This window comes from Quercus lobata, chromosome 7 (genome assembly GCF_001633185.2).
Source record: "Quercus lobata isolate SW786 chromosome 7, ValleyOak3.0 Primary Assembly, whole genome shotgun sequence".
Classification (NCBI taxonomy): domain Eukaryota; kingdom Viridiplantae; phylum Streptophyta; class Magnoliopsida; order Fagales; family Fagaceae; genus Quercus; species Quercus lobata.
The window spans coordinates 42,665,547-42,692,088 of NC_044910.1; the positions used below are offsets into that span (position 1 = coordinate 42,665,547).

Genomic DNA, 26,542 nt, shown 5'->3' on the forward strand with positions numbered 1-26,542 from the left:
TTCCGCTGCATTGCATGATTTGATCTTTATTATTGTGATAACATAGACTTGTTAAATTGGACTGAGTAACAACTTGGCTAATTACCTAGGTTAAATCAATTGGTTTTAAGGGGTCAAAAAAACTATCAATAACTTTACTTTAGATTATTGATAGGAAAAGATCATATGTGGCCTACCTAATTGATTAATTAATTTTTATATGTAATTATAGTCTAAAGTGGTTCTTGGTCAATGTAAAGGGAAGGAAAAATTAAGACAATGCGTAGTGGTCCCATGTTGGCCATGTCATTATTAAGATATGTGTAATGAGTATATTTAGATAACACATATAAACTTATAAATAAGTCTATACTTGAATTGTTTTGTATCAAGTCTAATAGTTCACGAGCTTGTTCGTGAACAAATATTTTTGCTTGGGCTCGACTTGTTTATTAAACAAGCCTAAAACTAAGGCTCAAGCTTGGTTTATTCATAAACAAACAAACATAGACGAGTTTTTTATCGAGCTAAGCTTAGGTTATTCATAATTAGCTTTGACTATATTTTAAGGCTTCGCATGTGTCTACTTGAAGGTGGTGGCATTCTTGTCCCTGGGCTTCATTTCTTGAAGAGATATGAAGTTGCCCCACCACTCTGGGAACACTCAACATCATCAAACTCACCTCAAATTTTTTCTATTTTTCTTCCTTGAAATGTCTTTTTTAACTACTACTAATAATCCTCCCATTGTTTTTTTTTTTTTCTTTCTTTCTTCTTTCTCTCGTTCACTTCAATTTAGCCTAAAGGGCCAAGCTATACTAGAATGTGGAAAAGCCATAGGCATGATGGAAATACCCCAAGACGATAAGATGATGATGCAGCCACATATGAAATGAGTTTGTACTCTATCAAAAACTGATCTTCGTTGTCAAGATTTCTTTTTCAAATTAAATTTTCTTAAGTTCAAAATGCGAATAACTCAACTAGATTTAAATCTTGAATGCCACAGGATATCTTGGCCTAACTTGTGGCAGTTTCCAATCCATTTACTATGAAAAAACATTAAAATTCAATGCAAATCAACACGACATTGGATAAAAATGCATATCTAAAATGTCCATTGGTTTTTCTTCCCCCTAAATGAAAAGGGTGATGGCTAGTTTCAAAACTAAGCAATCTTCACTCTTCGCTATCAATGAAACGTTCAAGCAACTCTTTATCTTTCAAAACTGAGCAATCTTCACTCTTCCCAAACCAGTCAATGGGTGTGCATAGTTCAGGTTGGGTCAGGTTAAGGGGATTTTTTTACCCAAGCCACTATGGTGGGTTAAAAAAAATCCAACCCAACCCAATACAGGGGTACAACCCAACCCACACAGATCGGGTTGAGTCAGGTTGAACTCATGGGTTGGACAGTTTTTTATTATTATTTTTTGTATTACTATTATTATTAACTTGAGTAGGAAAAATATATATCTCACTTGCCACCTAAGTTGATAAATAAAATATTCATAAACTAGTATTTTAACTCAGTAATAAACAAAGCATATCCAACTAAGTTGATAAACAAAATATACATAAACTAGTATCCCAATTCAGTTATAAACAAATAGGAGCGGAATGGTTGAGTGGGAGTGGGAGGCAGCAAAGAGAGAAATAAGATTGTTAGGGTTTATAAGGTAATTGGGTTTTAGATAGGAAGAGCTGAATATGAGAAAACATTATTAATTATATAATATATTTCTATATATATAATTTAAATTTTAAATATATAGGTGGGTCGGGTCGGGTTAGGCGGGTTTATGATTGTTATGACCTGCACCCAACCCGACCCACTATTAAAAAAATTTTCATAACCCAACCCAACCCAACCCACCAACCACTAAAAACCGACCCAACCCGGCGGGTTGGGTTGGGTCGGGTCGGTTTTGGTGGGTTGGTGGGTTGGCTGCACACCCCCACTTATAGTCGCTTGGCAATGTAATTGTAGACAGGATCTCTGAGCGAAGTTGGAACTACCAAGAGTGTACTTAAGGCAGAGTATGGTAGCAGCTTATATGACAACCTTCAAGGCAGCTGCATAATCACATCACTACAAAAAGTTAAGACTTTGGTACTTGGCAATAATCATATGCTACAAAGTAAATAGTAGGAGTGGGAGAAGCAGCCTGGACAAAGAAAAGCAATAACTAACATAATTCACATTCACATGTCTGTAAGCACAACAATCTGCACAAGCATTCATAAGTCTGTAATTGGATCCGCTGTTATAAAGAAAAAAAGCAAGAATCTAATAGCTTTTGAATAAAACTGTTTCATCAACTGAATCTTTAAAGATGAAGTGTAAACTGTTTCAATAATTTGGCCAAATATCAAACCAGCAAAGCTATAAAAGCATAAAAGATTATGTATAATTCAATTTAGAATCCACGAGTGCTTTATAACACATGAAACATTCCCATTCATGCTTCAAGAAGAAAACAAAGATAAATCACACTAGCTTTGGAAAGATAAGTTTATTATGGATGCTGTTGAGCGCTATAAAGGCATTTGCCCTTCTTAGTTGAGGATTAACTTGGGCCTTGGCCTGGGAAAAACATGGGCTGTTTTGTTTGTGTTACCACAATAGTTGCAACTTTTACATGAATTGAGTTGCAAAGCACAGCACAATCTAAAATTGTATAACAAGAACATTTGATTAGGTTTGTATTTTGACGTTAAGGGGAGAGAGACAGAGAGCTCACGATTTTTATTTTTATTTTAAGGAAGAGCTCACGAATGTTTTTGGTTTAGAAATTTAGTTTTTCTATTATTTATTTAAATTTTAGATGGATATTTAGTGGGTATTAGTAAGTTTATTCATTAAGACCCATTTAATTAAGTTACCTAGTGGGTCTTTATTTACCCAAATATTCAAATAAGCTGGGTTAAAAATTTATCCAAATTAAGTGGGTAATGGATGAATTGAAAAATCTTAACCTAATTTCAGTCAAGTTGGATTTACAATATTACAACTATTTGTTGCCCCTTATCTAAAAATTCTAAATAGTTGTGCCACTATACACAAATTATTATATTAATATTAGACTCATCACACACGCTTGACGCGTGCCATTAGACTCTTTTTTATTTTTACTTTAGATTAATTGAATAATATATAAAAGTGAGATAGATATAGTATCCTAATTTTTAGGATATTTCTCTATGTGAGAATCAATAAAAGTTTGAAAGCCAAAAACTTAGGGTTTAAAAAATAAATAAATAAATAAATTACTCTTTTAACCGGTTTTTTTTTAATTTAAAATTATTTAACTAAAAGATAGGTGTATTTTAGGCTGCGTTTGAATCGACTTCAAAGTGATTTCGGAAATGATTTTCCAGAAAATGCATGCGTTTGGCTGTCACGGAAAACATTATTTTCCGGAAAATGATTTCCGGTTGACCACGAATTTTCCCTTTGACCACGGAAATCCATTTCTACCTTCATTTTCACTTCAATTCACTTCCGGAAAAAGAGAGAGAGAGAGAGAGAGAGAGAGAGAGAGAGAGAGAGAGAGAGAGAAGAGAGCCCAGATCAGAGAGAGAGAGGGACGATCGCGCCGACGAGCGGCGCGATCGACGATCGCGCCGCTCGTCCGACGATCGCACCACGCGGACGAGCGGCGCGGTGCACGATCGCGATCGTCGATCGAGCGGCGCGATCGACGATCGCGATCGAAGAGCGCCGCTCGTCGGACGCTCGTCGGACGCTCGTCGGACGCTCGTCGGACGAGCGTTTCGTCGGATTTGATGCATTTTCTGGTAAAATGATTAAATGAACCAAACACCAAAATTAATTTTCCGTAAAATAAATTTTGTGACAGCCAAACACATGAAAACGTTTTCCTTTCCGGAAAATAGCATTTCCAGAAAATTGAATATTTTCCGGAAATGATTTTACGTGAACCAAACACAGCCTTGGAGACTTTAAGAATTTGTGTAAGAATATTTTAGTATGTAAAATGATGAAACCCACATAGGAAACCATGTTATTAATAATATAGATAAAATATCAAACCAAATGCATTTAATTAGTAAAAAATTCAAATTATTTTGTCCCAACTAAGTCGAGAAACAAAATAAATTTGAAGGGTAAATTGCAAAACACTCATGAAGTTTAGGATTATATGAATTTCACACTCTAATGGTTCAAAATTTGGATTTGACCCTCTAACATTGCATTTCTTTTTTGAGAACCATCCATGAGTTTTTTGCTAATGTGACTGTTAAGTGACACATTAGCTTGCCACATGGACTTTTTTTTTTTCGATGGGCCCACATGGACTAATTGATCTAATAAAAATACGCTATCTATTACACTATTCGATATAATTAGACAATTTTTAAAAAAAAATCTTTGAAAGATAAAAGTAAATCTAAAAGTCTATTAAATTAATTAAATAAAATTTTTAACTATTATCGCGTGAACGAATTGGATATTCTCCTCTGAAATAAAATTTTAACAAACACTCAAAGAAAAAAAATAGTCCCAAATCAAACCAAACACCAAGAACATATATGGACTTAAATCTTTCACATAAACACAAAATTATCATTTAAAACACATAAAATTACATAAATTAAAAACGAAATTGCAAAAAATCACAGCATTTTCTCAGCATCTAAACAGGAATTTATCCTCTTTACTTTCAAAAACATGAGTCAGGCATGCGATGATGTGTAGCTGTGGCTTGAGCGAAGCATGCGAGCAGTAGCAGCAGCTGTTGGACGAATAACACAGAAGTGTCTCAACTCTCAAGTAGATCGGCATGGGAGGCAGCCATTCCATACTTCACTACCAACCCATGAACTTGCTTCCCTTCGAAAAGTAAATTTAAACTGAACGGGTTCCACATAAGCATCACAAACCATTTAAACGAACAACAACAAGGCCCCAAGTGGTTCACTATCGTCATTGCTCTCGGCAAGAGCTCTGATTAATGATTATAGTGTTCCAAGAAAAGCAATTTGGTTGGGGCATTTGGTCGAACACCTTCGTACGTATTATATACACTGTGATTGGAAAGCACACAGAATCTAAGGACTTAGACGGCAGCCAGAGGTAGTGGATTTGGGCAGTTTTGATCATATGGGCATGGACTTGATTCAAGTCTTCGATGGTTTTGCAGAGTGTAATGTTTGAGATGAGTGAGCACGGGTGAGATGGTGCCATATTGGGCTGCTGGGCTTGTATGTTGTGGAATTCATGGATCAGAGGTTGAGAAGAGGCTTGTTTGTTACTGGGTTGTATTCATTAGATCTGAGTACATATCACATATACAATTATATCCAAACCCAGATAATTTTTTTTATAGTTAACCAAACCCATATTTGAATGTAAATAGGAGAATTTCTGTTTTTATACTGAAAAAATGATGTAATTTTTTGTAATTGTGTTTTTAATTTATGTAATTTTGTGTTTGTGTGAGAAATTTAGGTCTAGATGTGTTTGTGGTGCTGGGTTTGATTCCAGACTAATTTTTCATTTGAATGTTTGTTTTGTAAAGAAAATTTGATTTTCTTGGAAAAATTTTGAATGCTCAGAATTTTCCTTGGGGGAATATCCAATTTCTTCATGTGATAAAATTTTTAAAAAGAATAATACTAGAGATACAAATTATTTTACAAAAAATTTTACAAGCTGCTGATGTGATTAGTGATTATTGGTAAATGAAAAAAATAATATTAATGGCGGGCCTAAATGAAAACCAATAAGAGGTTGATCACATCAACATTTTGTAAAAATATTGTAAAATAATTTATGTCTGTAATATTGCTCTTTTAAAAATTAAAAAAAGTTAATTTAGTATATTTTAAAGATTTTCTAAATTACTTAATTATATTGAATAGTGTAGTACACGCGGCGTACTTCTATTAGATCAATTAGTCCATGTGACAAGCTAATATGTCACTTAACAAACACATCAACAAAAAAACTAATAGAGGGTGTAATTATCAAAACAATATGTAATGTAAGTGAGTTAAATCCAAATTTTAAAATTTCAGAGTATGAAATCCAAATACTCCCAAACTTAAGGGGTATATTTTGCAATTTACCCAACTCACTTAAAAAAAAAAAAAACCATAAACTAAATTTTCTATTTTATTAAATTAGGAAGAGGAGATAGAAGAGTGACTAAAAAAAACCTATAATATGTATTAAACATGAGTTGGTTGAGTCGGGTTAGGTAGATTTGTCAATCTACCGACTTGAACCCAACCCAACCTGCCTCCCCTTGACGCCAAAAAACATAATGAATTGGATCGATTTTGGCAAATTGGCTTGTCAAACGAGGGTAAGTATAGTTATTTTGGACTCTATTTTTAAAATATTAGGAACACATACACAATTTTTTGTTTTGTGTACTGCTCATTTGGACTTATTGAGTATTGACCTCTTAGTTTACTCGCTGAAATGGAACATGTCACTCATGGTCTACAACCCTGACACTTGGGCTTGGCCCAGTCACACCTTTTACTAACCCTTGTGGACTTAACTATACAGGTCATTGTACTAATCGAACCAAACCTGCAATCTTGTACTTTGTTGTTTTGAACTCATGGCAAGCCGAAGTGGCTCGATTAGTGCATCGAGCTATAATGATTACGAATATTAGTATATTATCAATTGGTTCAAATTTTTTCCTTTACATAAATTTTATAAGAAATATGGTATTATCAAATGATTGTATTTCTTTGCTTAATAGAAGTTTACATTTGAACCAAGTTAAATAACAACTAAGTTGAAATTCTCATTCTTTAGTGAGTTCACCTTCTATTAAAGGCTTTCCTTTTTCATTATTGTTTACCCAAATAGTTAGTAAACACTTTCAAACACATAAACAAATGTATACTTATGCAATTTATATATAAATATTCAAAAAATATATATATGCAGCCACAATTTTTTTTTTTTTAAAAAAAAAAATCCAAAACCTTAGTTTTTTCCATGATCAAAATCCATTTTCCAATTAATCAATATGAACGAAAGAAAATCAAGTAGAGAGAGAGAGAGAGAGAGAGAGAGAGTTAAATAATAAAAACAATATTAAGAGAAAGTATGTATTTTAATGAAAATGCTCACTATATTCATTTTTAGAGAGATAATAACAATAACAATAACAATAACGACAACAACACCATTGTGGACACCTAAAAAACCTTTTGAGACTGATTATATAGGTAAATTAACCCAAAAATCCCAAAACATTTCATGAACACCCATAGTACCGTTAAAAAAAATACTTATAATTACTCATATTTTTGCGTATATATGCTTATAATCTTTCTTTGATATATTGTTGGGTATATAATTACTTTAAATAAAAATAATACTTAAAAAAAATTGTTGAATTTAAATATATATATAAAAAGAACTCAATGATATATATATATATATATATTTTTTTTTTTTTTTTTTTGAGAAGGTTATATGTTTTAATTTATCAAACAGATTTCATATAAAAGAGGAAAGAGAAAAAAATTTAACAACTCAATTACAACTTTGAAGTCAATCTAAAATGTGTAGTTGGTAATTGTGGGGATAAAAGAACCAAGTAGGAGTATTGGGCCGTGGGTCATGCCCGAGGATGATCAAACAGTAAGATAAGCACGTGGGTTGATGGGCCGAGGACAATGACTAATAACAATGAATAGGTGATGTTCTTGGAGGAGGCAAACTTCCTCAGGAGGCATTGTGGGAGACTAGAGCTCGACCACCCAGAAAATACTGTTCAAGAGGCAGCCACACTTTAGAAGAAAAGTTTCAAAGGAAGGAGTCAATAGTGAACTAAGAAATATCTGAGAAGAAAGTTGCTATCACCACATTAAATGCTTCGCACTTAATCATCTGATAGTATTAATGTGGAGGTAATGTCTGAACAGTGATTTTAGACTTACAACTATATACAAAGATTTCAAGAAGATTCTGATGGGACAAGCATCCATAAGATTAGCTGTATGATCAACAAGTGGAGGGCTAAGATGGGATAAGGAGGAGTATAAAAGGTAAATGATTCCTTTACATGAAGGATCATCCGAAAGAGAATGAATTAAGAACAAGGAAATGACCGAGTGTAATGAAGGACTCTGAACATTTGTAAAAGTCTGAAATATATACATAAGAACATACCTTCCTCGAACTTGAGCGAGGAGTGTTTTTCTCTTCAAACTTTACTTCTCAATCATTGTAATACCAGACCAACTCATTGTGATTTACTTTTGACTCATTTAGTCTTCATTTACTAAACTCACTCTCTTAAAAATCTATTGTGGTGGGTTTGTTGGGCCATTGCTCCTATCTATTGGACCTTGGGTCAATTTGTGCACTTACAATATGCAATTGTGAAGCAAACAGAGAATCATATTTAAATCTTAAAAAATGGAGAGGAAGGGATAAATAAATTAGATGGTGCGCCCACATACTATTCTTAGATAAGCAGGACGAGGCTCCATGCCATGCCTTTTTGGGTGATGTTTTGTTAAAGGAAAATTTATGGCGCACAAGATACCCCCTCTAAAGTTAAAGTGGGTGGTTCTAACAGGTTTGTTTTTATGTGTGGATGGTGGATAGGGTTTTGACAGGTAATGATCAAAGGTAAGAAATGATTGTCTCGACGTAGAAGATTCAATAGATTTGATCATTGAACCCCTATAAGATGTGGTGGAAGTTTTATGAGCGTTGTTATGTTGATTTCCTATTTGGTGATATAATTTGCTCTAACATGTTTGCTTATTGAAAATATCCAAAAGAAGGAGATATTAAACCATTACAGCACCCACCTAACCAAACATTTCTATTATGACCTTAATGGAAAGCCCTCATTAGATTTGTAACCAAATTAACTTCAAATGTTCATCGTTACTCCATGCATGCTTGTTTCAGTCATTCTAGGTGTAGGAATTCAAAAATAACAAATGAAATAATTATATAGTTTCCACATCATAGTCTACATTACATTCAAAGTCTATGGACTTTATCCCCTCCCAGAAAAAAATAAAATAAAATAAAATAAATAAAGCTCAGAAGCTCGAACTTTATGATATACATATTTAGTTTCTTGTTCTTGTTGGGTTTGGGCCGTAGAGTTGGATCTCCCTATTATTTAGTTGTTGGACTGGTCTTGCATTCTTCTCAGCATACTGCAGTAAGTTGTAAAAGTTAAAAAACCTTGATTGCTTATTTTGCTCGGTAGCTAAACCAATGCCTAAACAATTATCTTTTCACTTGGCTTTTGCCATAAATTATAAAACAAGAACAATGTTTGGTTACTTACATCATGGACAGCCACTCTAAGCGATTTCACTTGCTCCCTTGAGACCGTCCTTATCTAAAGGTAGTTTTCAAATACAATTAAGGTTTAAAAAAAGAATAAAAGAAGCATAGGAAAGGACGGAGAGTAACAATGTTTAACAAGGGTATACCTTTTTATTTATTGTCCAAATAACACCTTCTGTGCATGGAGGAACAGTGAGTGAGCCCATATATTTATAGTACTTCTTGCCACCCATCTTTATTTCTCTTGGATCAATCACCCCCATATTTCTTTCATCTTTTTTATCAGTCATGGACAATATGTTTCTCATCAACTGAAATTCAAAATGAGTAACATGTTAGACAACAATTATGGAGAGAGAGGATAAACATTTATTAATGTGGACAAGGACTTAGGAGTTGTGACCAAATTCTATGTGGTATGAGAATAAAATGGCAGGGTGCTAAAAATTCAACAGTATCAATTGTGTTAAATTCTGTAATAGTATGATATTGACCATTAATTCGAAGACCTTGATCTATCTTGTGGTCATATTAATTAGCTGACTTAGTGAAAGAATTTCCTATATATCTTAGCACTTTCTTTCATAATTTGATGACAGTGATGACAATGTAAGTTCACGTGCTTGTTTTATGACCATCGAAGCTACAAACTCATTTGGGAGGAAAATGCATTGGCATTCAGTCAGTGTGTAGCAAAATTTCAGCTTGTTCACATGGCAAGAACAGTGTTGTTTGGTAACGAGTACTGTTTTAAAAACCGGACCGGACCGGCCGGTCCGACCGGTTCAACCGGGAATCGGAAGTCAATCCAGTCCGGTTAAAACCCCCAAAACCGGTCAACAACCGGAAAACTGGCCAAAAACCGGTCAAAAACCGGGGTTGAACCGGAAATTCTAAAAAAAACGGTTCTTTGTCCAGTTCGATTTTTAAAACCATACTAACGACTTTCAAAGTTACTTTTTACGGCGACTTTGAATTAGTACTTCCACAAGTCTCGCTTAATAGAAGTTTTTGGAGTTGTTTTTATTTATAAGAAAAGTTAATGAATGCCATCTGCAACTTTATTAATAAATCTTTTTAGAAAAATTTTTAATGAGAGAAAAAAATAATTAATATTTTCACAATATTTTTAATTTTTCATAAAAAATGCTATAAAAACTTTCTTAAAATAATTTAATAACGATTAATCTTATGACACTAATTAACAATAACCCTTTATTCTATAATTTCATTTTTTAACCTTGAGTGCCTGGTGCAACGGGTTGTGTAAACAAATGAAAAAAGTAGTTGAAAATTTTCTTGTGGGAGAGAATCTGCACCTTTGAGAGGAAATCATCGTGGTGACCAATCTTGTAAAAGAGTCCAACAACAGCAATCTTATTTGTCACGTTGGGATCTCGTGCTAAGTGAACCATGTGCAGCTCCAAGTCATACCTAACAAAGAAAAAAAATACATATTAAGTTGTTGAACAACATGGAACATTGACAAATACACGAGAGAGAGAGAGAGAGAGGACCTCCTGCCATTGATGGAGTGCTCAGAAGGTGAGTGCCAATGGCCTTGGTCGAGAAAATAATCAGTGCCGTTGATTTGTATTGATCCTGCATCACCTTCCCACTTTAACTGCACCAATGACATTTAAAGTGTATTTAGTTATATAGTACTAACTAACAAACAAAATATGATCGGAAAGCCATACATATGACACGCCCAATTAAAGTACAATATTTTTAAAGTGGAAATTGAACTAATTATAAAAAATAAAAAAAAGGGCAAATCATCCGTCTAATAATTTATAAATTTAATAATTAAGAAAACTGATAAAATAGAAATGCACAGTTATCTACTGAAAATTGAAAATACTGTAATAAAATAATTCTTAAATATGTGAATAGTACTCTGAGATCCAATTTTAAAAAAAAAATTGATAAAATCCGTACTTACGAGTCCCATAAACGGTACACAAAATTCACGGTAAAAATGCACATGCGTGTTTTGGTTGCTTTTCATCTTTTCATCTCAGTCCAAACCCAGCCTAAATTGAAGTGATGGGAGTGGGACCAAGCTAATAAGATAACACGTTTTTGAGGCTTCTCTTTGTAAAACACCATTGAGTCAGGCCCTACTAATTTTTGTCCTTTCATATTTGGAGAAATGTTGGGATGGTATCAAGACCAAGACTTCTTCGAGTCCTTTTTTTTTTTTTTTTTTTGTTGCTTTTGTTTTTTGTTTACTTTGGAGTGATAATGGGACAAAAGGAAATAAAAACTATCTCTTTGAAATATCGATGGAAATCCAATGTCAAAAAATTTTCTAAAGTTCAAGAAGATGCAAAAGGCAATTCAATTGTAATGGAAACATGCATATTATATGTGTGTGTGTGTGTGGAGGTATTAAGCTAAGAGAAGTAATCCTAGACAAAATTGATAAAGTTGTGCAGTTTTTGATTCCTTACCGAAATATCATGGCCTCTGTTCTTGACAGTGGCATTACAAGGCTTGTAGTTCCTCTTCAGGTCCATTAACTTGGGGATCACTTTCACTCTCTTACTAGACAAATCTATGGGAGATTGCATATTTCCATTCTTGCAAGCTTTCCAATCTTTATTTAAATCTCCCCAATGACCCGGGCCCTTCTCGCTTCCTTGTAGATAATCAAACTCTCTCTCATCCTCTGCACCATATCATCATTCATATATTAAAATCCACAGCTACAAAGTAAATGGAAATAGAAACAAAAACAAGGAAGAACAAGCATGAATATAGTGTATGTCTTCTCTGAATTACCAACTTCTTGTGCTGTAGTTGATTTGATAAGAATGGCAAAGAATACAAAGCTTGCTACAAAGATCAGTTTGCTTGGATTCTTCATGTTTTGTATGGTACGTGTGTGTACGAAGTAGCCAAAAGGAGTTTCAAGATCAGAAGTCGGAGGTGGGAAACTGAATATTTTTCTATGAAATAATGGTCTCTAGTTATAGAGTATATATAACCAAACAAAGAATAGGATGGCCATGTAGAGATGGAAAGAAAAGCAAAATCTGCAAGTTTCGGATTCAGATTATTCCCAAGTGTGAACATGGCTTTATAAATAAATAAGACACGGTATGAAGGAAGCTTCCCAAAGTTTGAAAGCTAAACTGGAAGGGAAAAAATAATGAAGTTGATGAAGAACAAAAAGGATAGGTGACGAAAAAAATCTTCTACAAAAATCACATGGCGTATTTTATTGTTGAGTATAAGACCTATATATTGATTAATAACTGATATGCGTGTATTTACCTAGTCTCATGCCGATTTATTGTTATTTAATTTGATCACTTAGAGTTGTAGTTGCTTAGTTTCTCAAAAAAAAGAGTTGTAGTTGTTTGTGTTAACAATAATTTAAAGTTCTACGCTAAGGCCAAAATTTAGTTTCTTAGAATTTTTTTATTTAAATATTAATTCATCCATGTGAAAGGCGAAAATTTAACATCCAATGTTTTTTTTTTTAATAACAAATTAACAATTCAACCATGTAATGTATTGACCAATTAATGCATAAAAAAAAAATCTTCTCAACTAACTTATGATTTGTAGTTTATTGGACAATGCAATATAATAATTAAATAATAATTCACCGTACAATAATTAAGAAGTTATGCTTAGGTTTTATTGTTTGACTTATATGGTAGATGTTTCTAAAAAAAAAGACTTATATTGTAGACATATACCATTATATATTAGAAATTAATACAAGCAATTCATATCAAAAATTCACTGTACAAGAATTAGAAATTAATACCAGCAATTCATGAGATAGATATATCTTATCATACTAAGTTTGATTAGATTCACTGGAAGATAAATCAAAATTAATTCTATTAGTGTATATACGCCTACGTCTAACACATTCGTTTCTCAATGGTTTGGGGCCGAATATGAGGCAAATGGATTAGATCCAAATCCAACAGCACGAAGTCATGGCCAATACTATAACTAAAAACCTTACATTTTTATGTCCTTAAATTTTTATAAAATATCAATTTCCAAAATTATTTAGAAGAATTATTTTGTTACTAAATTATTAAGAAAATCTCTTTAAAATTAAAATTTAACCTTTCAATAATTAGAGGGAAAAATCTCTTTATATTTTTAGAAAACCATCCAAATTTTAGGAAAAAAAAAAAACAATTTTTTTTTCTTCGGTCCAGATGTACATGTTGTAGACGACAAGCATATGTGTCCTTTAAAAGGTAACCAAAGATTTTGACATGAGGGGAAAAAGGTTTTCGAAACACCAAATTTGACTTTGATTCTTATAAATTTCTCATTTATATTGAGGAAGACATTTCCACTTTCAAGTTTCAAAGTACTAGAGCAATGAATTGTCTAGCGTGACGGTTTGTTCACAAACCAGTCTCCCCACCAAATAACTGAAGCTTGGTTGACAAGGAAAAATCTTGAAATTTTTGGGACTTGATGAGTTATTAAACACATTAATATCTTTCTAGTGAGAGGCTCTTTTCATTTCAGATCATCGTTGTGACAACCATTAATAACTATGGCTTGGGTAATTAGATATATACGTGGATGATGACAATTTTTTAGGGAAAAAATGCCTTAAGGGCATTAGTTTATGAACTATTTAAAAAAATTATTAAAAAATGATTAAGTAATTAATTTTTCAAACAACTTTTTATATTTTCTATAAAGGTAATGTTAAAATTTTCTTAATATAATTTAGGGTCATGCTAATGAGTGCCTTTATGGTATTGGTTAATAATCCATTTTAAAAAAGTTTTGACATCATTTTTGTGTGGGGATTTTCCCGCACAAGCGGTTTGTCCGCTTTGGGGAGCCAAGCCTGCACAGTTTTGTTCTCGTCCCTGAGTGTGGTGTTTGGGATTTTCACCTCAAGCACTTTGGCCGATATTGGCTTGACACCCTAGTCCCACATCGGTTAGAGATGCGCCCCACGCATGCCTTATAAGCTCTTGAGCAAAGGCATGGTGTACCACTCTCACATGTAGGCATGGTGTACCGCTCTCACACATGTGAGAGTGGTACACCATGCCTTTACCCAAGAGCTTTTAAAGCATGCGTGGAGCGCATCTCTAACCGATGTGGGACTAGGGTGCACTCAGGGATGAGAACAAAACCGTGCAGGCTTGGCTCCCCAAAGCGGACAAACAGCTTGTGCGGGAAAATCCCCACACAATTTTTATGAAAAATGAAAAAAAAAAAAAACTGTCAAAATATTAATTTTTTTTCTTTTCCCATAAAACTTTCTTTAAATGAATTATTAATCGATACTCTAAGAGTATTCATTAGTATTATTGTATAATTTATTAACAATTGCCTTGAGGACGCCCATTAACATTATCTGTTTTTTTAAAGGTGTCCTTAAGACAATTTTTGTAAACCATTTTAAGAAAAATTTTATACTATTTTTATGAGAAATTCAAAAAATTATTAAAATATTAATTTTTTTCTTTTCTCATAAAAATTTTCTTAAAATAGTTCATTAATAAATTCTCTCAAACCATTTGTTGGGTTGTTTCTTTTCTTTTCTTTTTTAGTTTATGTACATATGTGTGTGTTAGATATCATAATTCTACTAATTAAAAATTAAAAAAAAATGTTGCTGACAAGCTTGGTCGAACAAAATGAAGCGCACGTTTCTTGGTTTTTAGGTATCGAAAGAAGTTTCCTCGTCACCCACCTTCGAATCGAACCATCTGGATTCTCCTGGACTAGAGGAAAATAAGAAAGTATATCGAAATGACTAAGGGTCTGTTTGGATACAGCTGAAAACTGAAAACTGAAACTGAAAACTGAAAAACACTGTAGCGAAATAATTTTTAAATGTGTGAATAGTATCGTGGGACCCATTTTTAATGAAAAAATTGCTGAAAAGTGAAATTTGTGGGTCCGTAAACAGTACACGATGTGCTGTGATTGGTCCAAAAAAATTTGAAAAGTCAAAGTTTGCGGCTACTGTTCATTGAACAGTGCATGAACAGTAGCCGCAACACCCAAAACGCTCCAAAACGCGTGAGAAAAAAAAAAAAAAAACGTTTTGGAAAAACGCAAACGCAGGATTGGGCAGAAAACGCCCAATCCAAACGCAACCTAAGTAAGCTGTCTTATTATAGATTAAAGGTGTTAATCTTTGTCTTAAAGGCAGTGTTACGTTGTACGGCCATACCCAAATCCGTGTCGGCTCCATGATTTGAATTTGGTACACTTTGTGCACCAGCCAAGCACGCTCAGCACCCACTCTTATATCTACCAAAAAGAGAGATGTTATTTTGTTTAAAAAATAATTTGAGTATTTTTTTTAAGAAACAAAATAACTTTTGTATAAATACAGTTGAATGGTACCAAAAACGGGCCATTAATTATTAAACAAGTTACTATTTTATAGTCGTGAAAATAATCTTACTTATATTATAGGCATCATCTAATTATTGATATGTTTTTGTTTTCTATGATAATAACATTAATAAAACGATTTTATAAAATTATAATAAGTGTCAAGAATCTTGTAAATCAATTGATATTTTTTGTAGTTCTAATGAAAATGTTCAAAACTTAGTTCTTTATGACAATCCCAACTATCAAATTATCATTAAAAAAAGAAAACTCTAGTAATCAAACATCTGACCTTTAGAGTCATAAGGGTTTAAAACTATTATAGTACTACTCATACTAACATTTTAATTTTAAAGTTTTGATTTATTTCAATTTTGTTTATTAATTTCATTATGGGGTTTCATGAAATCCTATGTTCACAAGGCTATCATTAACATTAAGGCCTTAAGCCCTTGAGGACCCAAAATGATGCGGTATTGATTTTTTTTTTTTTTTTTTTTCTATTTTCCCATTTTTACTTTGTGTGTGTTTCATTTCCCCTCTCTCTCTCTCTCTCTCTCCAATTCAATTTTCTTAATCCCTCATTTTCTTTTAGATTTGAGTGATGATTTGATTTTTTTTTTTTTTTGGGTGAAGAGTTTTGTATATGGGCGGTAGATAGGGTTTCGACTAGTAGTGGTCAAAGGTGAGGAATGATGGGTCTCAACTTGGATGATTCAATGGATTTGATGGCAAAACCTACATGATATGGTGGTGGTTTTAAGGGCATTTATGGTGCTCAAGTAGGTATCCTAGCTTCAGCCACATGATGACCTCATCGTCATTGGATTTTCATGCAAAAATGGGTAAGAAATATAAATTGATTGTTGAATGCTGAGTAAGTTAAGCAAAGAGAGAGTAAAAAAAATGACACATTTTGCTCATTTTGTTTTGGTGCTATGAAAATGTAGCAGTCAACAAGGTATAAATTGAGAAGGAAAATTTTGGTCCTTAAACCTCTTTGTTGTTCTAGGTTTAAAGGGAGAAAAAAAAGATATTCATGTTCATTTTCTTTTTTGATAACCAAACAAAGTAGAAGCTTTTATGGCTACCAAATAAAGTTGAACCTTAATGGCCTGTTTAGATAGAGAGGGGAAGGAGGTGGAGTAGAGTAAAATTGACTAAAAATAAACTAATTTTGTGCTAAATCTATTATTCTACTCTACTCTACTCTTCCTCACTCTCCCTCAATCTAAACGGACCATAAGATTCACTTAAAAAAGAAATTAACAGTTTTCTATTAATTTTTCTATTAGTTTTATTTCAAATAGTTTAGGGGGTTTGAATTGGGTGAAAATTGAATTATATAACTCAGTTTTCATCACCCATAATCCAAAACATGTGGAACCCACAAAAAAAATGTTGTTTGGGAAGTTTTTTAGTCTTGTTTCCATCACTCAAAACTCAAAAAACTGAGTTTGAGTGATGAAAATTAAGAACAAGTTTTGGTTATTTTTAGATTATGAAAATTAAATGAGCTTTTGGATACGACTTAAAATCCCAGTGTTTGGTGTTTTGGCTTTTTTTTTTTTTAGAAGTTAGTTTTCATGTGATTATGCACTGTTCAGTGGGTCCCATGCACTGTTTACGAAACCCACAAACCTTTTTTTTCAACAAAATTTTCATTAAAAATGGGTTCAATGGCACTATTCACACATTTAAAAATTATTTTGTTACAATATTTTTAGTTTTCAATTTTCAGCAAAATAAGCGGTATCCAAACGGACCCTAAGTGACATTTTCGTATTTATCATCAATCAATGGGACCCAAGTCTTTGTATTGTCCACACTTGCCTTTACTCTCCCCTCCCCAATGACTCTTTCTTATAGTTTAGTTACCTCCTCTTTCTTTCTTTCTCTTCCTTTGCTTTCCTCATCGAAAATCACACAAAAAAAAAAAAAAAAATTCCACAAACATTTGAAACAATTTTTTATCAAACTCATAAATACAAACCCACAATCACACAAATCCACAATCACACTATGGCAACACAAACGAGAAAAGGCGAGAAGGAAGAGAGAGACCAATTCGAGCGATGGTATGTGTGAAGGCTCGAGAGATAGCGGTCAGCCAATCCAATGAGTTTTTTTTTTTTTTTTTTAAATAATAAATATTATTATACATTTTATCTTATTTGCTATATTAAGTATAAGCATTTTTTCTTCCTAAAAAAGGTATAGGCATTTTTTTTATAAGTAAAAAAAAAATATTATTATGCATTTCATCTTATTTTCTATATTAAGTATAGGCTTTTTTTATAAGTAATAAATATTATTATGGATTTATCTTATTTTTTATGTTAAGTATAGGCTTTTTTATAAGAAAAAAGAGCTTTGAATGGGTTTAGGCTCGTACATCTTGCCTTTTAGATTTCATTTCCTCTCTCTCAATGCTATCACCAAAAGCTTCTTCTTCCCTCCAATAAGTGTCTTGACTTGATGATAAATATCAATTAGCTAGAATAAACTCTATTGGTTGATATTCTAACATATCTATAAAAATTTTAAAAAAAAAAAACAAACAAAGTATAAGCTTTTTTATATGTAATAAAAATTATTATGCATTTTATCTTATTTTTCATATTAAGTATAGGCATTTTTCTTCCCTAAGAAAATATTATTTGCATTTCATCTTATTTTCTATATTAATTATAGGTTTTTTTTATAGGTAATAAATATTATTATGGATTTTATCTTATTTTTTATGTTATATACAGGCTTTTTTTTTTTAAATAAGAAAAAAGAGGTTTGAATGAGTTTAGGCTCATACATCTTACCCTCTCGATTCCGTTTCTTCCCTTTCAATGCTATCACCAGAGGCTTTTTCTTCCTTCCCATAGGTGTTTGGGCTTGATAATAAATATCAATTATCTAGAATAAACTCTATTGGTTGATATTCTAATGTATCTTAAAAAAAAAAAAAAAACAACAAAGTATAGGCTTTTTTTATAAGTAATAAATATTATTCTGCATTTTATCTAATTTGCTATATTAAGTATATATAGGCATTTTTTATTCCTAAAAAAAAGTATAGGTATTTTTTTATAATTAAAAAATATATATTATTATGCATTTCATCTTGTTTTCTATATTAAGTATTGGCTTTTTTAAAAAAAAAAATAATAAGAAAAAAGAGGTTTGAATAGGTTTAGGCTTGTTTGTCATATGGTGGGAATTGGCATGAATTAATTTTATGTGTCTTGAAACTAATATTATGCTCTGTTTGAAGTAGGGTTGTGAGATAAAATGACTTTAAGAATGTTAAATTGCAAATTTGCAATGCATTTATGGTGCTTTAAAGAGGGAAGAGTGATTTTGGTTGTTGGCTTAATTATTGAACAGGTTCAAGAGGTTATAGTAAAATTTTCATAATTAGAAGCTTCAGATTTCCCAAATATATATAGATAAAAGAAAATAAAATTTATACCCTTTCATGACATTTGTTTCGATGCTACATGCGCTCTGAGTGTTCTTGAACCTTGGCTTTACAATATTCACAGGTTCAAATTTTTTGTTCTTCACTTCTCTCTTCTTCCCTTTCAAAGGTATAATAATTGTCTTCTTCTCCTTCCTCATTTTCTCTTTTCCCCAAACCCTAGCTTAGCTTTTTCTTTCTTAGAAATATCTCTTTGAGCGAAATGGGGTAGAATCTAAAATGGGCTAGGGTGGGCTTTAAATAGAGTAGTTTATCGTATTCCACGTCAATAACACTAGTTACACATAATATTCTACATAGGTGTTTTGGTAGAAAGAACTCAAAAAAAAAAAAAAAAAAAAGATTAGTTTTGGAAAATAATACGATTAATTTTTACTAATGTATGCTTTTAGAAAATATAATAGTAAACCATTTTAGAAAATTTTATGGGAAAATAAAAAAAGTCACCAACTCTTTTAATAATTTTTCATAAACATTTCCTAAAATTGACGATTAAGGGTCTATTTGAAATCCGCTTATTTTGCTGAAGGTCTGTTTGGATACCGCTTATTACTGAAAACTGAAAATATTATAGCAAAATAATTTTTAAATGTGTGAATAGTGTCGTGGAACCCATTTTTAATAAAAATTTTGCTTAAAAAAGAGGTTTGTGGATCCCGTAAATAGTGCACGAGAGCCACTGACAGACGCAAACGCACAACGCAAGCGTTGAAAACGCTATCCAAACTCCACCTGAAACTAAAAACATTTTACTAAAAGTATTATAAATAAAGATAAAAGTTAGTTGAAATAGTACAGTCGAACCTATGAATAGTACTAAAAAGTAAAGTGGGGCTATAAATAGTAGCAAAAATAAGTTAAATAATAAAATAAGATAACTTTTTAAACTGAAGCCAAACGCACACAAACCTTAACCGAACCCTTAATATATAACCAAAAAAAAAATATATATATATATATAGAACGAAACTAATTAACTGTTTTTTTTTTTTTTTTCAACGACCAAAGGTATGCAACTTTTTTAGAGACCAAAGGTAATTAACAACGTGTTGATAATGATCAAATCATTATCAACATGTTATAACATGACGCGTTTATTTGTGTAAAATGAACAAATGAAACAGGAGAATAAGATAAGAATCTTTTTAGGGAGATCCAACAATTGCTGATGAGTGGCCGTCCATTGTGTGACAGATTGACATTATTGTGAAAAAACTTATATTGTTGGGTTGAAAATCCTACCTAACTTCATCAGATTTTAGCACCTAGTTAGATTTAATTTGGCTTAGACGATCATAAGAGTTGCATGCTCATTAGAAATTGGGTTCTGAGTTGGCTTAGGTAATTTATTTCCTTTCAAAAGTAGGTTAGAGTATTTGCATCAGTTAATGCAAAAATTTCTGACTATATTAGCTTAACTTTTTTTATTTTACAAAACTACTTCTAAAAATACTCGCATCAAATTAAATTTTTTACTGTATATTTTATTTAAATAATCATTTTTTAATTATTATTTTCCTTTTTCTATTTATTACTGTCCTTTATATTCAATCATCTCTAATCTCATCCAGCAGAGCAGCTCCCTCTATTCTTTCGTCGCTCTTACCCAACTCTCTCTCTCACACACATTGGTGCCGCCCTCAGTGCCTAGGGATGGCCATACCCATTGGGTAATGGATATCTTACCCTACCCGATCCAAATGTTTTGGGTAATACCCAATTCTTTATGGGTAGAATTTAATCGGGTAGGGTATGGATATTACTCGAATAGTTCGGGTAGGGTATGGATATTACTCGAATAGTTCGGGTAGGGTATGGATTCGGGTAGGGTATGGATATTATCCATACCCGACCCATATAAATAAAAAATAAATAAATAAACCCTAACTCTCTCACTTTCACTCACACACACACACATACACTCTCTCTCTCTCTCTCTCTCTCTCTCTCTCTTGAGCCTCCATCCTCACCGTCACTCTCTCACTTTTTCTCACCTGAGCCTCCATGGCCCAGTACCTTGAACTCATCCCTCCGATCACCAGCACCACCACTACGGTGGTCTTCTCCATCTCTGAATAAACTCTCTCAACCCAGAGGAGATTAAACCATGCATCACCGGAGTAGACCTGCCGTCGCTGATCTAGACTTTGGAAACGCCGACAAAACCATTCGTGGACCCACCGCCGATCTCACTGTTCGTGGTTTCCATACATTCTGCTCCCTCTCTATCTCTTTCTTTGTGTTTGGTCGCTGAGAAAAACTTGAAGGAAAAGAGAAATTTTGGAGTCTTGGGGCTTTTGTACGACCTTGATGTCCATTGCTTTTTATGGGTTTAATTTCATGAATGGGTTTCTCCAAAACCTTGCTGATTGTCATATAAAGAAACACTCTTTTGCTTTCTCAATGTGCCTTTGAAACTCGTTTGGGGCTTTCGAACCTGGAGTCATTAATTTTGTTTTTAAGCTTATTTTTTACTATACTTCGTGTGTTAGATGATGCACTAAAAACTTTGGGTGTAAATCAAAAACAAAGCACACTGATTGTTTGCCTAGAAAAAAATATTGTTATTTTTCCAAGAAAAAGAAAAAGAAATCAAAGGGCTGTTTGTTTGCCGAAAAAATGAAAGAAAAAGGAGATGAAAAGAAAAAATTAAAAAGTCTCGTGGGCACGTGTTTCAATTTCGTAGATGGGTGAAGTTCAAAAGTTATTGATTAGTTTTTTTTTTTTTTAAAGATAAAGTTATTGGTTAATTTTTAACTTAAAATGATTTTGAATTTTAAAAAGAAAAAATTAAATGGGTTTCGGGTAGGGTATGGATATCTATGGATAATAAATCTGGGTAAGAAATAGGTATGGATAATAATGGGTATTAGTATCTGGGTAAACATTTCGGGTAGGGTATGGGCATACCTGATCCACCATGAGTAGGGTATGGATCACCAGCACCACCACTACAAAGACGACGATAGCTCGGCGGAGATCTCGCGCACCATAGACTGAGTCTGTTCTGTGAGTTTGGGCGGCGAGCGAGTTGGGAACACCAACGAATCACGTCGGAGCGAGTGGATTGGTTTGAGGAGAGGCTTTTGGGGCTTGAGAGATGGGGAAGATGAACAAATGCTAGAGATTGAAGCCATTGGAGATCGCGAAGAAAACGGTGTCGTTTAGAGAAAGGTTTACTAGTAGTAGTGGTAGTACTAATACATGGCAAGGTTTTGAATTTATGAGCTAAGAAAATTTGTGTTTGTGTTTTGGGGTTTTTGTTTGATTTAGGATGTGTTTTGAGGTTTGTGAATGTGGTGGGTTGTTGTGGATTTTTTTTTTTTTTTTTTTTTTTTTAAGGTGGCATTGGTGGATGGGATTTTGCTGGTGGTGGTTGTCGATGTTGCGTGGCAGTGGTTGTTGGTGGCCGTTGTTGCGGCAGTGGTGGTTGTTGGTGTTGTTGATGATGATGATAATGATAAGGAAAAGTTAATATATTATTTTAATGTGTAGTAGATATTAATTTTTTTTTTTTTTTTTTGAGAAACCAGCCCATAAGTGAGGGCCGAAATTTATTCATGCATAAAACTAAGATCATGGTTGTAAACATCTACAATGTCAGGAGGAACTTCCTCCATCCATACTAATAGAGGATTACAAAATGATCTACGAGCTAGGCGGTGAGCTACACAATTGCCCATACGCTTAATGTGATGAAAGGAAATGCTGCTAAAGGAGCCTGATAAAACATGGATATCTTCCAAAATGTGTCCCAAGACTGAGGAAAGGAGTGTTTTCTCCCTGATTGTTTTGATGATAATTTCAAAATCTCCTTCAACCATTATTCTCTCAAATCCAAGCTCTTTAGCAAATTCTAGAGCCCTTCGTGCTGCTATCACTTCCACTGTCTCTACCGAAGTAGGCATGGGAATCTTTTGTGAAAGGGTAGCCAAAACCAATCCAGCCTGGTCCCGAACAACCATGCCAAGGCTTGCTGAAGATTGGGTTGAGAATATAGCGCCGTTGAAGTTTACTTTCACCATACCTGGCGAAGGAGGTTTCTAATGAACCAAACGGGCTGTTCTAGGAATTTTTGAGTGAACGGGACGTAAGTAATTGAACTCATACACCTACGATCGAGCCTAGTCTGGGATTTTTTCAAGGCTCAGCCCAACATCCCTGAATGCAACTCTGTTTCTCTTCATCCAAATCAGAGACATGGTATTGGCAAATATCTCAATGCAACTGGGATCCTTGAAGTCTAAGTGCATTAGCTCCATAAAGGATGTGTGAGGCGAAGTAACTTCCTTGAGCTTAGCAAACTGAAGGAGCCAGATCATATCGAGTTTTTGACACGACCATAGTGCATGGATTGTTGATTCAGTTTCAAGGTTGCAATTGGGACAGGTAGTAACTTAAAGGATCTTTCTGTGCACCAAGTTTGCCTTTGAGGGAAGGGAGTCGCAGCAAGCACACCAGAGAAGGGTGCGAATGTGATTTAGGACATGGAGTTTCCATATTTGTTTCCACACTTCCCTATTTCCAAAATGGTTTGAAGTACCCGGAGTCTCAGTGTCATCACTCTCTCTTAGAAGTTTGTACCCAGATTTGACAGAGTAGGCTCCACTCCTGTTCATTGGCCAAAACAACCTATCCGGGGTGTCCACAAGACTCAAAGGGATAGCTATGATCACTTTGGCCTCAAAAGGGAGGAAGATGTCACCCACTAGTTCTGAATTCCAGCAATGCAACTCATGGCCAATTAAATCTACCACTTTTAGGTCCAGGTCATGATCAAGGGGTGGAGATAGAACTCTATCCGAGCCCACACAAGGCAGCCAATGATCCTTGAACACTTTAATAGACCGACCATTCCCAACCCTCCACTTCAAGCCCTTTTGAATGGTGTCTCTACCCTTTAGAATGCTCTTCCAAGCAAAGGACCCCATGTTGGTCTTTGCCTCAAAGATAGAGCAGTGAGGGAAAAAGTTAGCTTTGAAAAATTTATAACACAACGTGTCTTGATTAGTGGCTAACCTCCACTCTTGTTTTGCCAGTAGGGCATCATTGAACTTATTAAGCTCTCTAAAACCCATGCCACCTTCTAGTTTTGATCGACACAGTGTATGCCATTTCACCCGATGCACTTTCCGCCGGCCACCTCTTTGGCCCCACCAAAATTTACAGACTATTACCTCGATATCATGGCAGAGAGAGGAAGGTAATTTAAAGCAACTCATAGCAAAGGACGGAAGGGCTTGGATAACTGCTTTTATGAGGACTTCCCGACCAGCCTGGGAAATGAGGTTTTCCTTCCAACCCTTCAATTTGGAACACACCCTCTCTTTTATGTAAGCAAAACTCGCCTTTTTTCCCCTTCTCACAAATGAGGGAAGACCCAAGTACTTCTCATATTGCTTTATCACAGAAACCCCAAGCAGATTAATGATGTTTTCCTGAGTATCCGGGGAAGTAGCTTTGCTGAAAAATAGGGTTGTTTTGTCCCTATTAAGCTTTTGGCCTGAGACTACCTCGTAATCTACTAGGATGGCTTGAATGTGATTGCACTCCTGAATTGAGGCCCTACAGAAGAGAAGACTATCGTCTGCAAAAAATAGATGAGTTAGTCTAGGTCCATTTCTGCATAGGGATATGCCCCTAATAAGCCCATCATTAGCTGCTTTCTCAATCAGAGCATGTAAACCTCCAGAGCAAAGAAGGAATAAGTAGGGTGAGATTGGGTTTCCTTATCTGATTCCCCTTGAAAGCACTATTTTTTCAGTTGGCTCCCCATTGATTGAAAGGGAATAGGAAACCGATGTAATGCACATCATTAGTAAATCCACTCATTTTTCATGGAAGCCCATTCGTAACATTATTTGCTTTAGGAAAGACTACTCCACCCTGTCATAAGCTTTGCTCGTATCTATTTTAAGAGCCATAAAACCCCCCATTTTCCTGGTTGGTGCTTTATATAATGGAGAGTTTCGTAGGCCATCAGAATATTATCTGTTATGGGCCTCCCAGCCTGAAAAGCACTTTGATTTTCTGAGATTATGCCAGGAAGTACCCCCTGGAGTCTATTGGCTAGCACTTTAGACACCAATTTGTATATAACATTACACAGACTGATAAGTCTAAAATCAAAAAAAATTTCAGGACTCTTAACTTTAGGGATGAGGATTATGAAAGTATGGTTGATTGCAGCAGGTAAAGAACAATTATTAAGGCAGTTTAGAATAGCAGAGGAAATATCATCACCAACAATAGACCAATAAGTTTGAAAGAAAGTAGGGGGCATACCATCCGGTCCGGGGGCCGAGAACGGTTCCATAGATTTGAGAGTTGCTTCCACCTCATCTCTTGAGAAGCTACGGATTAGTTCTCTGTTCATATCCACAGTCACCACTGGCAGAATTGACTCAAAAATGGAATGGCTCTCATCAGGACTGCTAGTGGTGAAGAGGTCCTAATAGAAGGAAGTAGCAATCCCCTGAATTTGATGCTCAGATGTACACCAGGTATTCTAGTCATTCCACAACCCGAGGATCCGATTTCTCTTATATCGTTGTGAGGCTCTACTATGGAAGTAACAGGTATTGCTATCTCCTAATTGCAAGTATAAGGTTCTAGCCCTCTGAATCCACATCATGCTTTCCTTGTCAAGTAACTCATTAATGTTCATCTTCAGAATTCGGACCTGATCATATGGTGCACCTTTAGCTGCTGCCTCCTCAGCTAGCCCCAGCATTTTTGAAGCCTCAACTAATTGCCTTTTTATGCTCCCAAAGGAGGACTGACTCCATTTAGCCAGTTTCGACCCACAATGCTTGATTTTTGACGAAGCCAGAACCATGTTACTTTCATATGATGGAAATCCCCAAGCATCAATTATTGTATTACTACAACCATCCTCTTTCATCCACAAGCTCTCAAAGCGAAAGGGTTTATTGGTACAGTACACAATACCTTCGGGTTTGATGATTATGGGGTTGTGGTAAGAAGCATTGGAGAGTACGTGTTGCACCCTTGTTGCTGGGAAAAGCTCCAGCCATAAGGGAGTAGCAAAGGCATGGTCCAGCCTTTTTAAGATCATTGTTTCACCCCCTTTTACCTCACCAAGTAAATTTTATGCCCGTGTAACCAAGATCAACAAAATCGAGCTCATCCATAACATCTCTAAAAGCTTCCATCTCAACTTCCCTCCTTGGTGATCCACCAAATTTCTCATGGCCTCTAAGGATCTCATTAAATTCCCCTGCACATACCCAAGGGATATTGTACTTGTTGTTAAGCTCACGTAAAAGTTGCCAAGTTTCCACCTTCCTCCTTGTTTCCAAGAAACCATATATGCCTGTAAACCTCCATGAATCTTCCTGACCATCATTATTTATAGCATCAATAAAATTAAGAGAAGAATCAACCACTTTGAT

At 34.3% G+C, this 26,542-nt stretch overlaps 3 protein-coding genes across 3 annotated transcripts; all 3 read right to left on the reverse strand.

Moving 5' to 3' along the window:
• Positions 1 to 8,858: 8,858 nt before the first annotated feature.
• Positions 8,859 to 12,406, reverse strand: LOC115953444 (alpha carbonic anhydrase 7-like). Its single transcript, XM_031071087.1, has 7 exons — positions 12,083 to 12,406; positions 11,752 to 11,969; positions 10,813 to 10,919; positions 10,615 to 10,729; positions 9,442 to 9,606; positions 9,294 to 9,347; positions 8,859 to 9,159 (listed from the first exon to the last, which is right to left on the reverse strand). The coding sequence occupies exons 1-7, from the start codon at positions 12,165 to 12,167 to the stop codon at positions 9,070 to 9,072; spliced, it is 834 nt and encodes a 277-aa protein (XP_030926947.1). The 5' UTR covers positions 12,168 to 12,406; the 3' UTR covers positions 8,859 to 9,069.
• A 10,275-nt stretch (positions 12,407 to 22,681) lies between these two features.
• Positions 22,682 to 23,152, reverse strand: LOC115952076. Its single transcript, XM_031069161.1, has one exon. The coding sequence runs from the start codon at positions 23,150 to 23,152 to the stop codon at positions 22,682 to 22,684; it is 471 nt and encodes a 156-aa protein (XP_030925021.1).
• A 99-nt stretch (positions 23,153 to 23,251) lies between these two features.
• Positions 23,252 to 26,205, reverse strand: LOC115952077. The gene is made up of 4 exons (XM_031069163.1): positions 25,810 to 26,205; positions 25,413 to 25,578; positions 23,546 to 24,714; positions 23,252 to 23,431 (listed from the first exon to the last, which is right to left on the reverse strand). The coding sequence occupies exons 1-4, from the start codon at positions 26,203 to 26,205 to the stop codon at positions 23,252 to 23,254; spliced, it is 1,911 nt and encodes a 636-aa protein (XP_030925023.1).
• Between the last annotated feature and the right edge of the window lie 337 nt (positions 26,206 to 26,542).

Excerpts from the sequence above, each read along its gene's own strand:
- LOC115953444 (XM_031071087.1), bottom strand. The coding sequence starts at position 12,167 with ATGAAGAATCCAAGCAAACTGATCTTTGTAGCAAGCTTTGTATTCTTT. Across the intron at positions 11,970-12,082 it reads AACTACAGCACAAGAAGTTG|AGGATGAGAGAGAGTTTGAT; the intron begins GTAATTCAGAGA and ends GATATGGTGCAG. Across the intron at positions 9,348-9,441 it reads TTTGGACAATAAATAAAAAG|ATAAGGACGGTCTCAAGGGA; the intron begins GTATACCCTTGT and ends AACTACCTTTAG.
- LOC115952076 (XM_031069161.1), bottom strand. The coding sequence starts at position 23,152 with ATGGTGAAAGTAAACTTCAACGGCGCTATATTCTCAACCCAATCTTCA.
- LOC115952077 (XM_031069163.1), bottom strand. The coding sequence starts at position 26,205 with ATGATCTTAAAAAGGCTGGACCATGCCTTTGCTACTCCCTTATGGCTG. Across the intron at positions 25,579-25,809 it reads AAGGTGCACCATATGATCAG|GACCTCTTCACCACTAGCAG; the intron begins GTCCGAATTCTG and ends TCCTTCTATTAG. Across the intron at positions 23,432-23,545 it reads TTCCCTCAAAGGCAAACTTG|TTTGCTAAGCTCAAGGAAGT; the intron begins GTGCACAGAAAG and ends TGGCTCCTTCAG.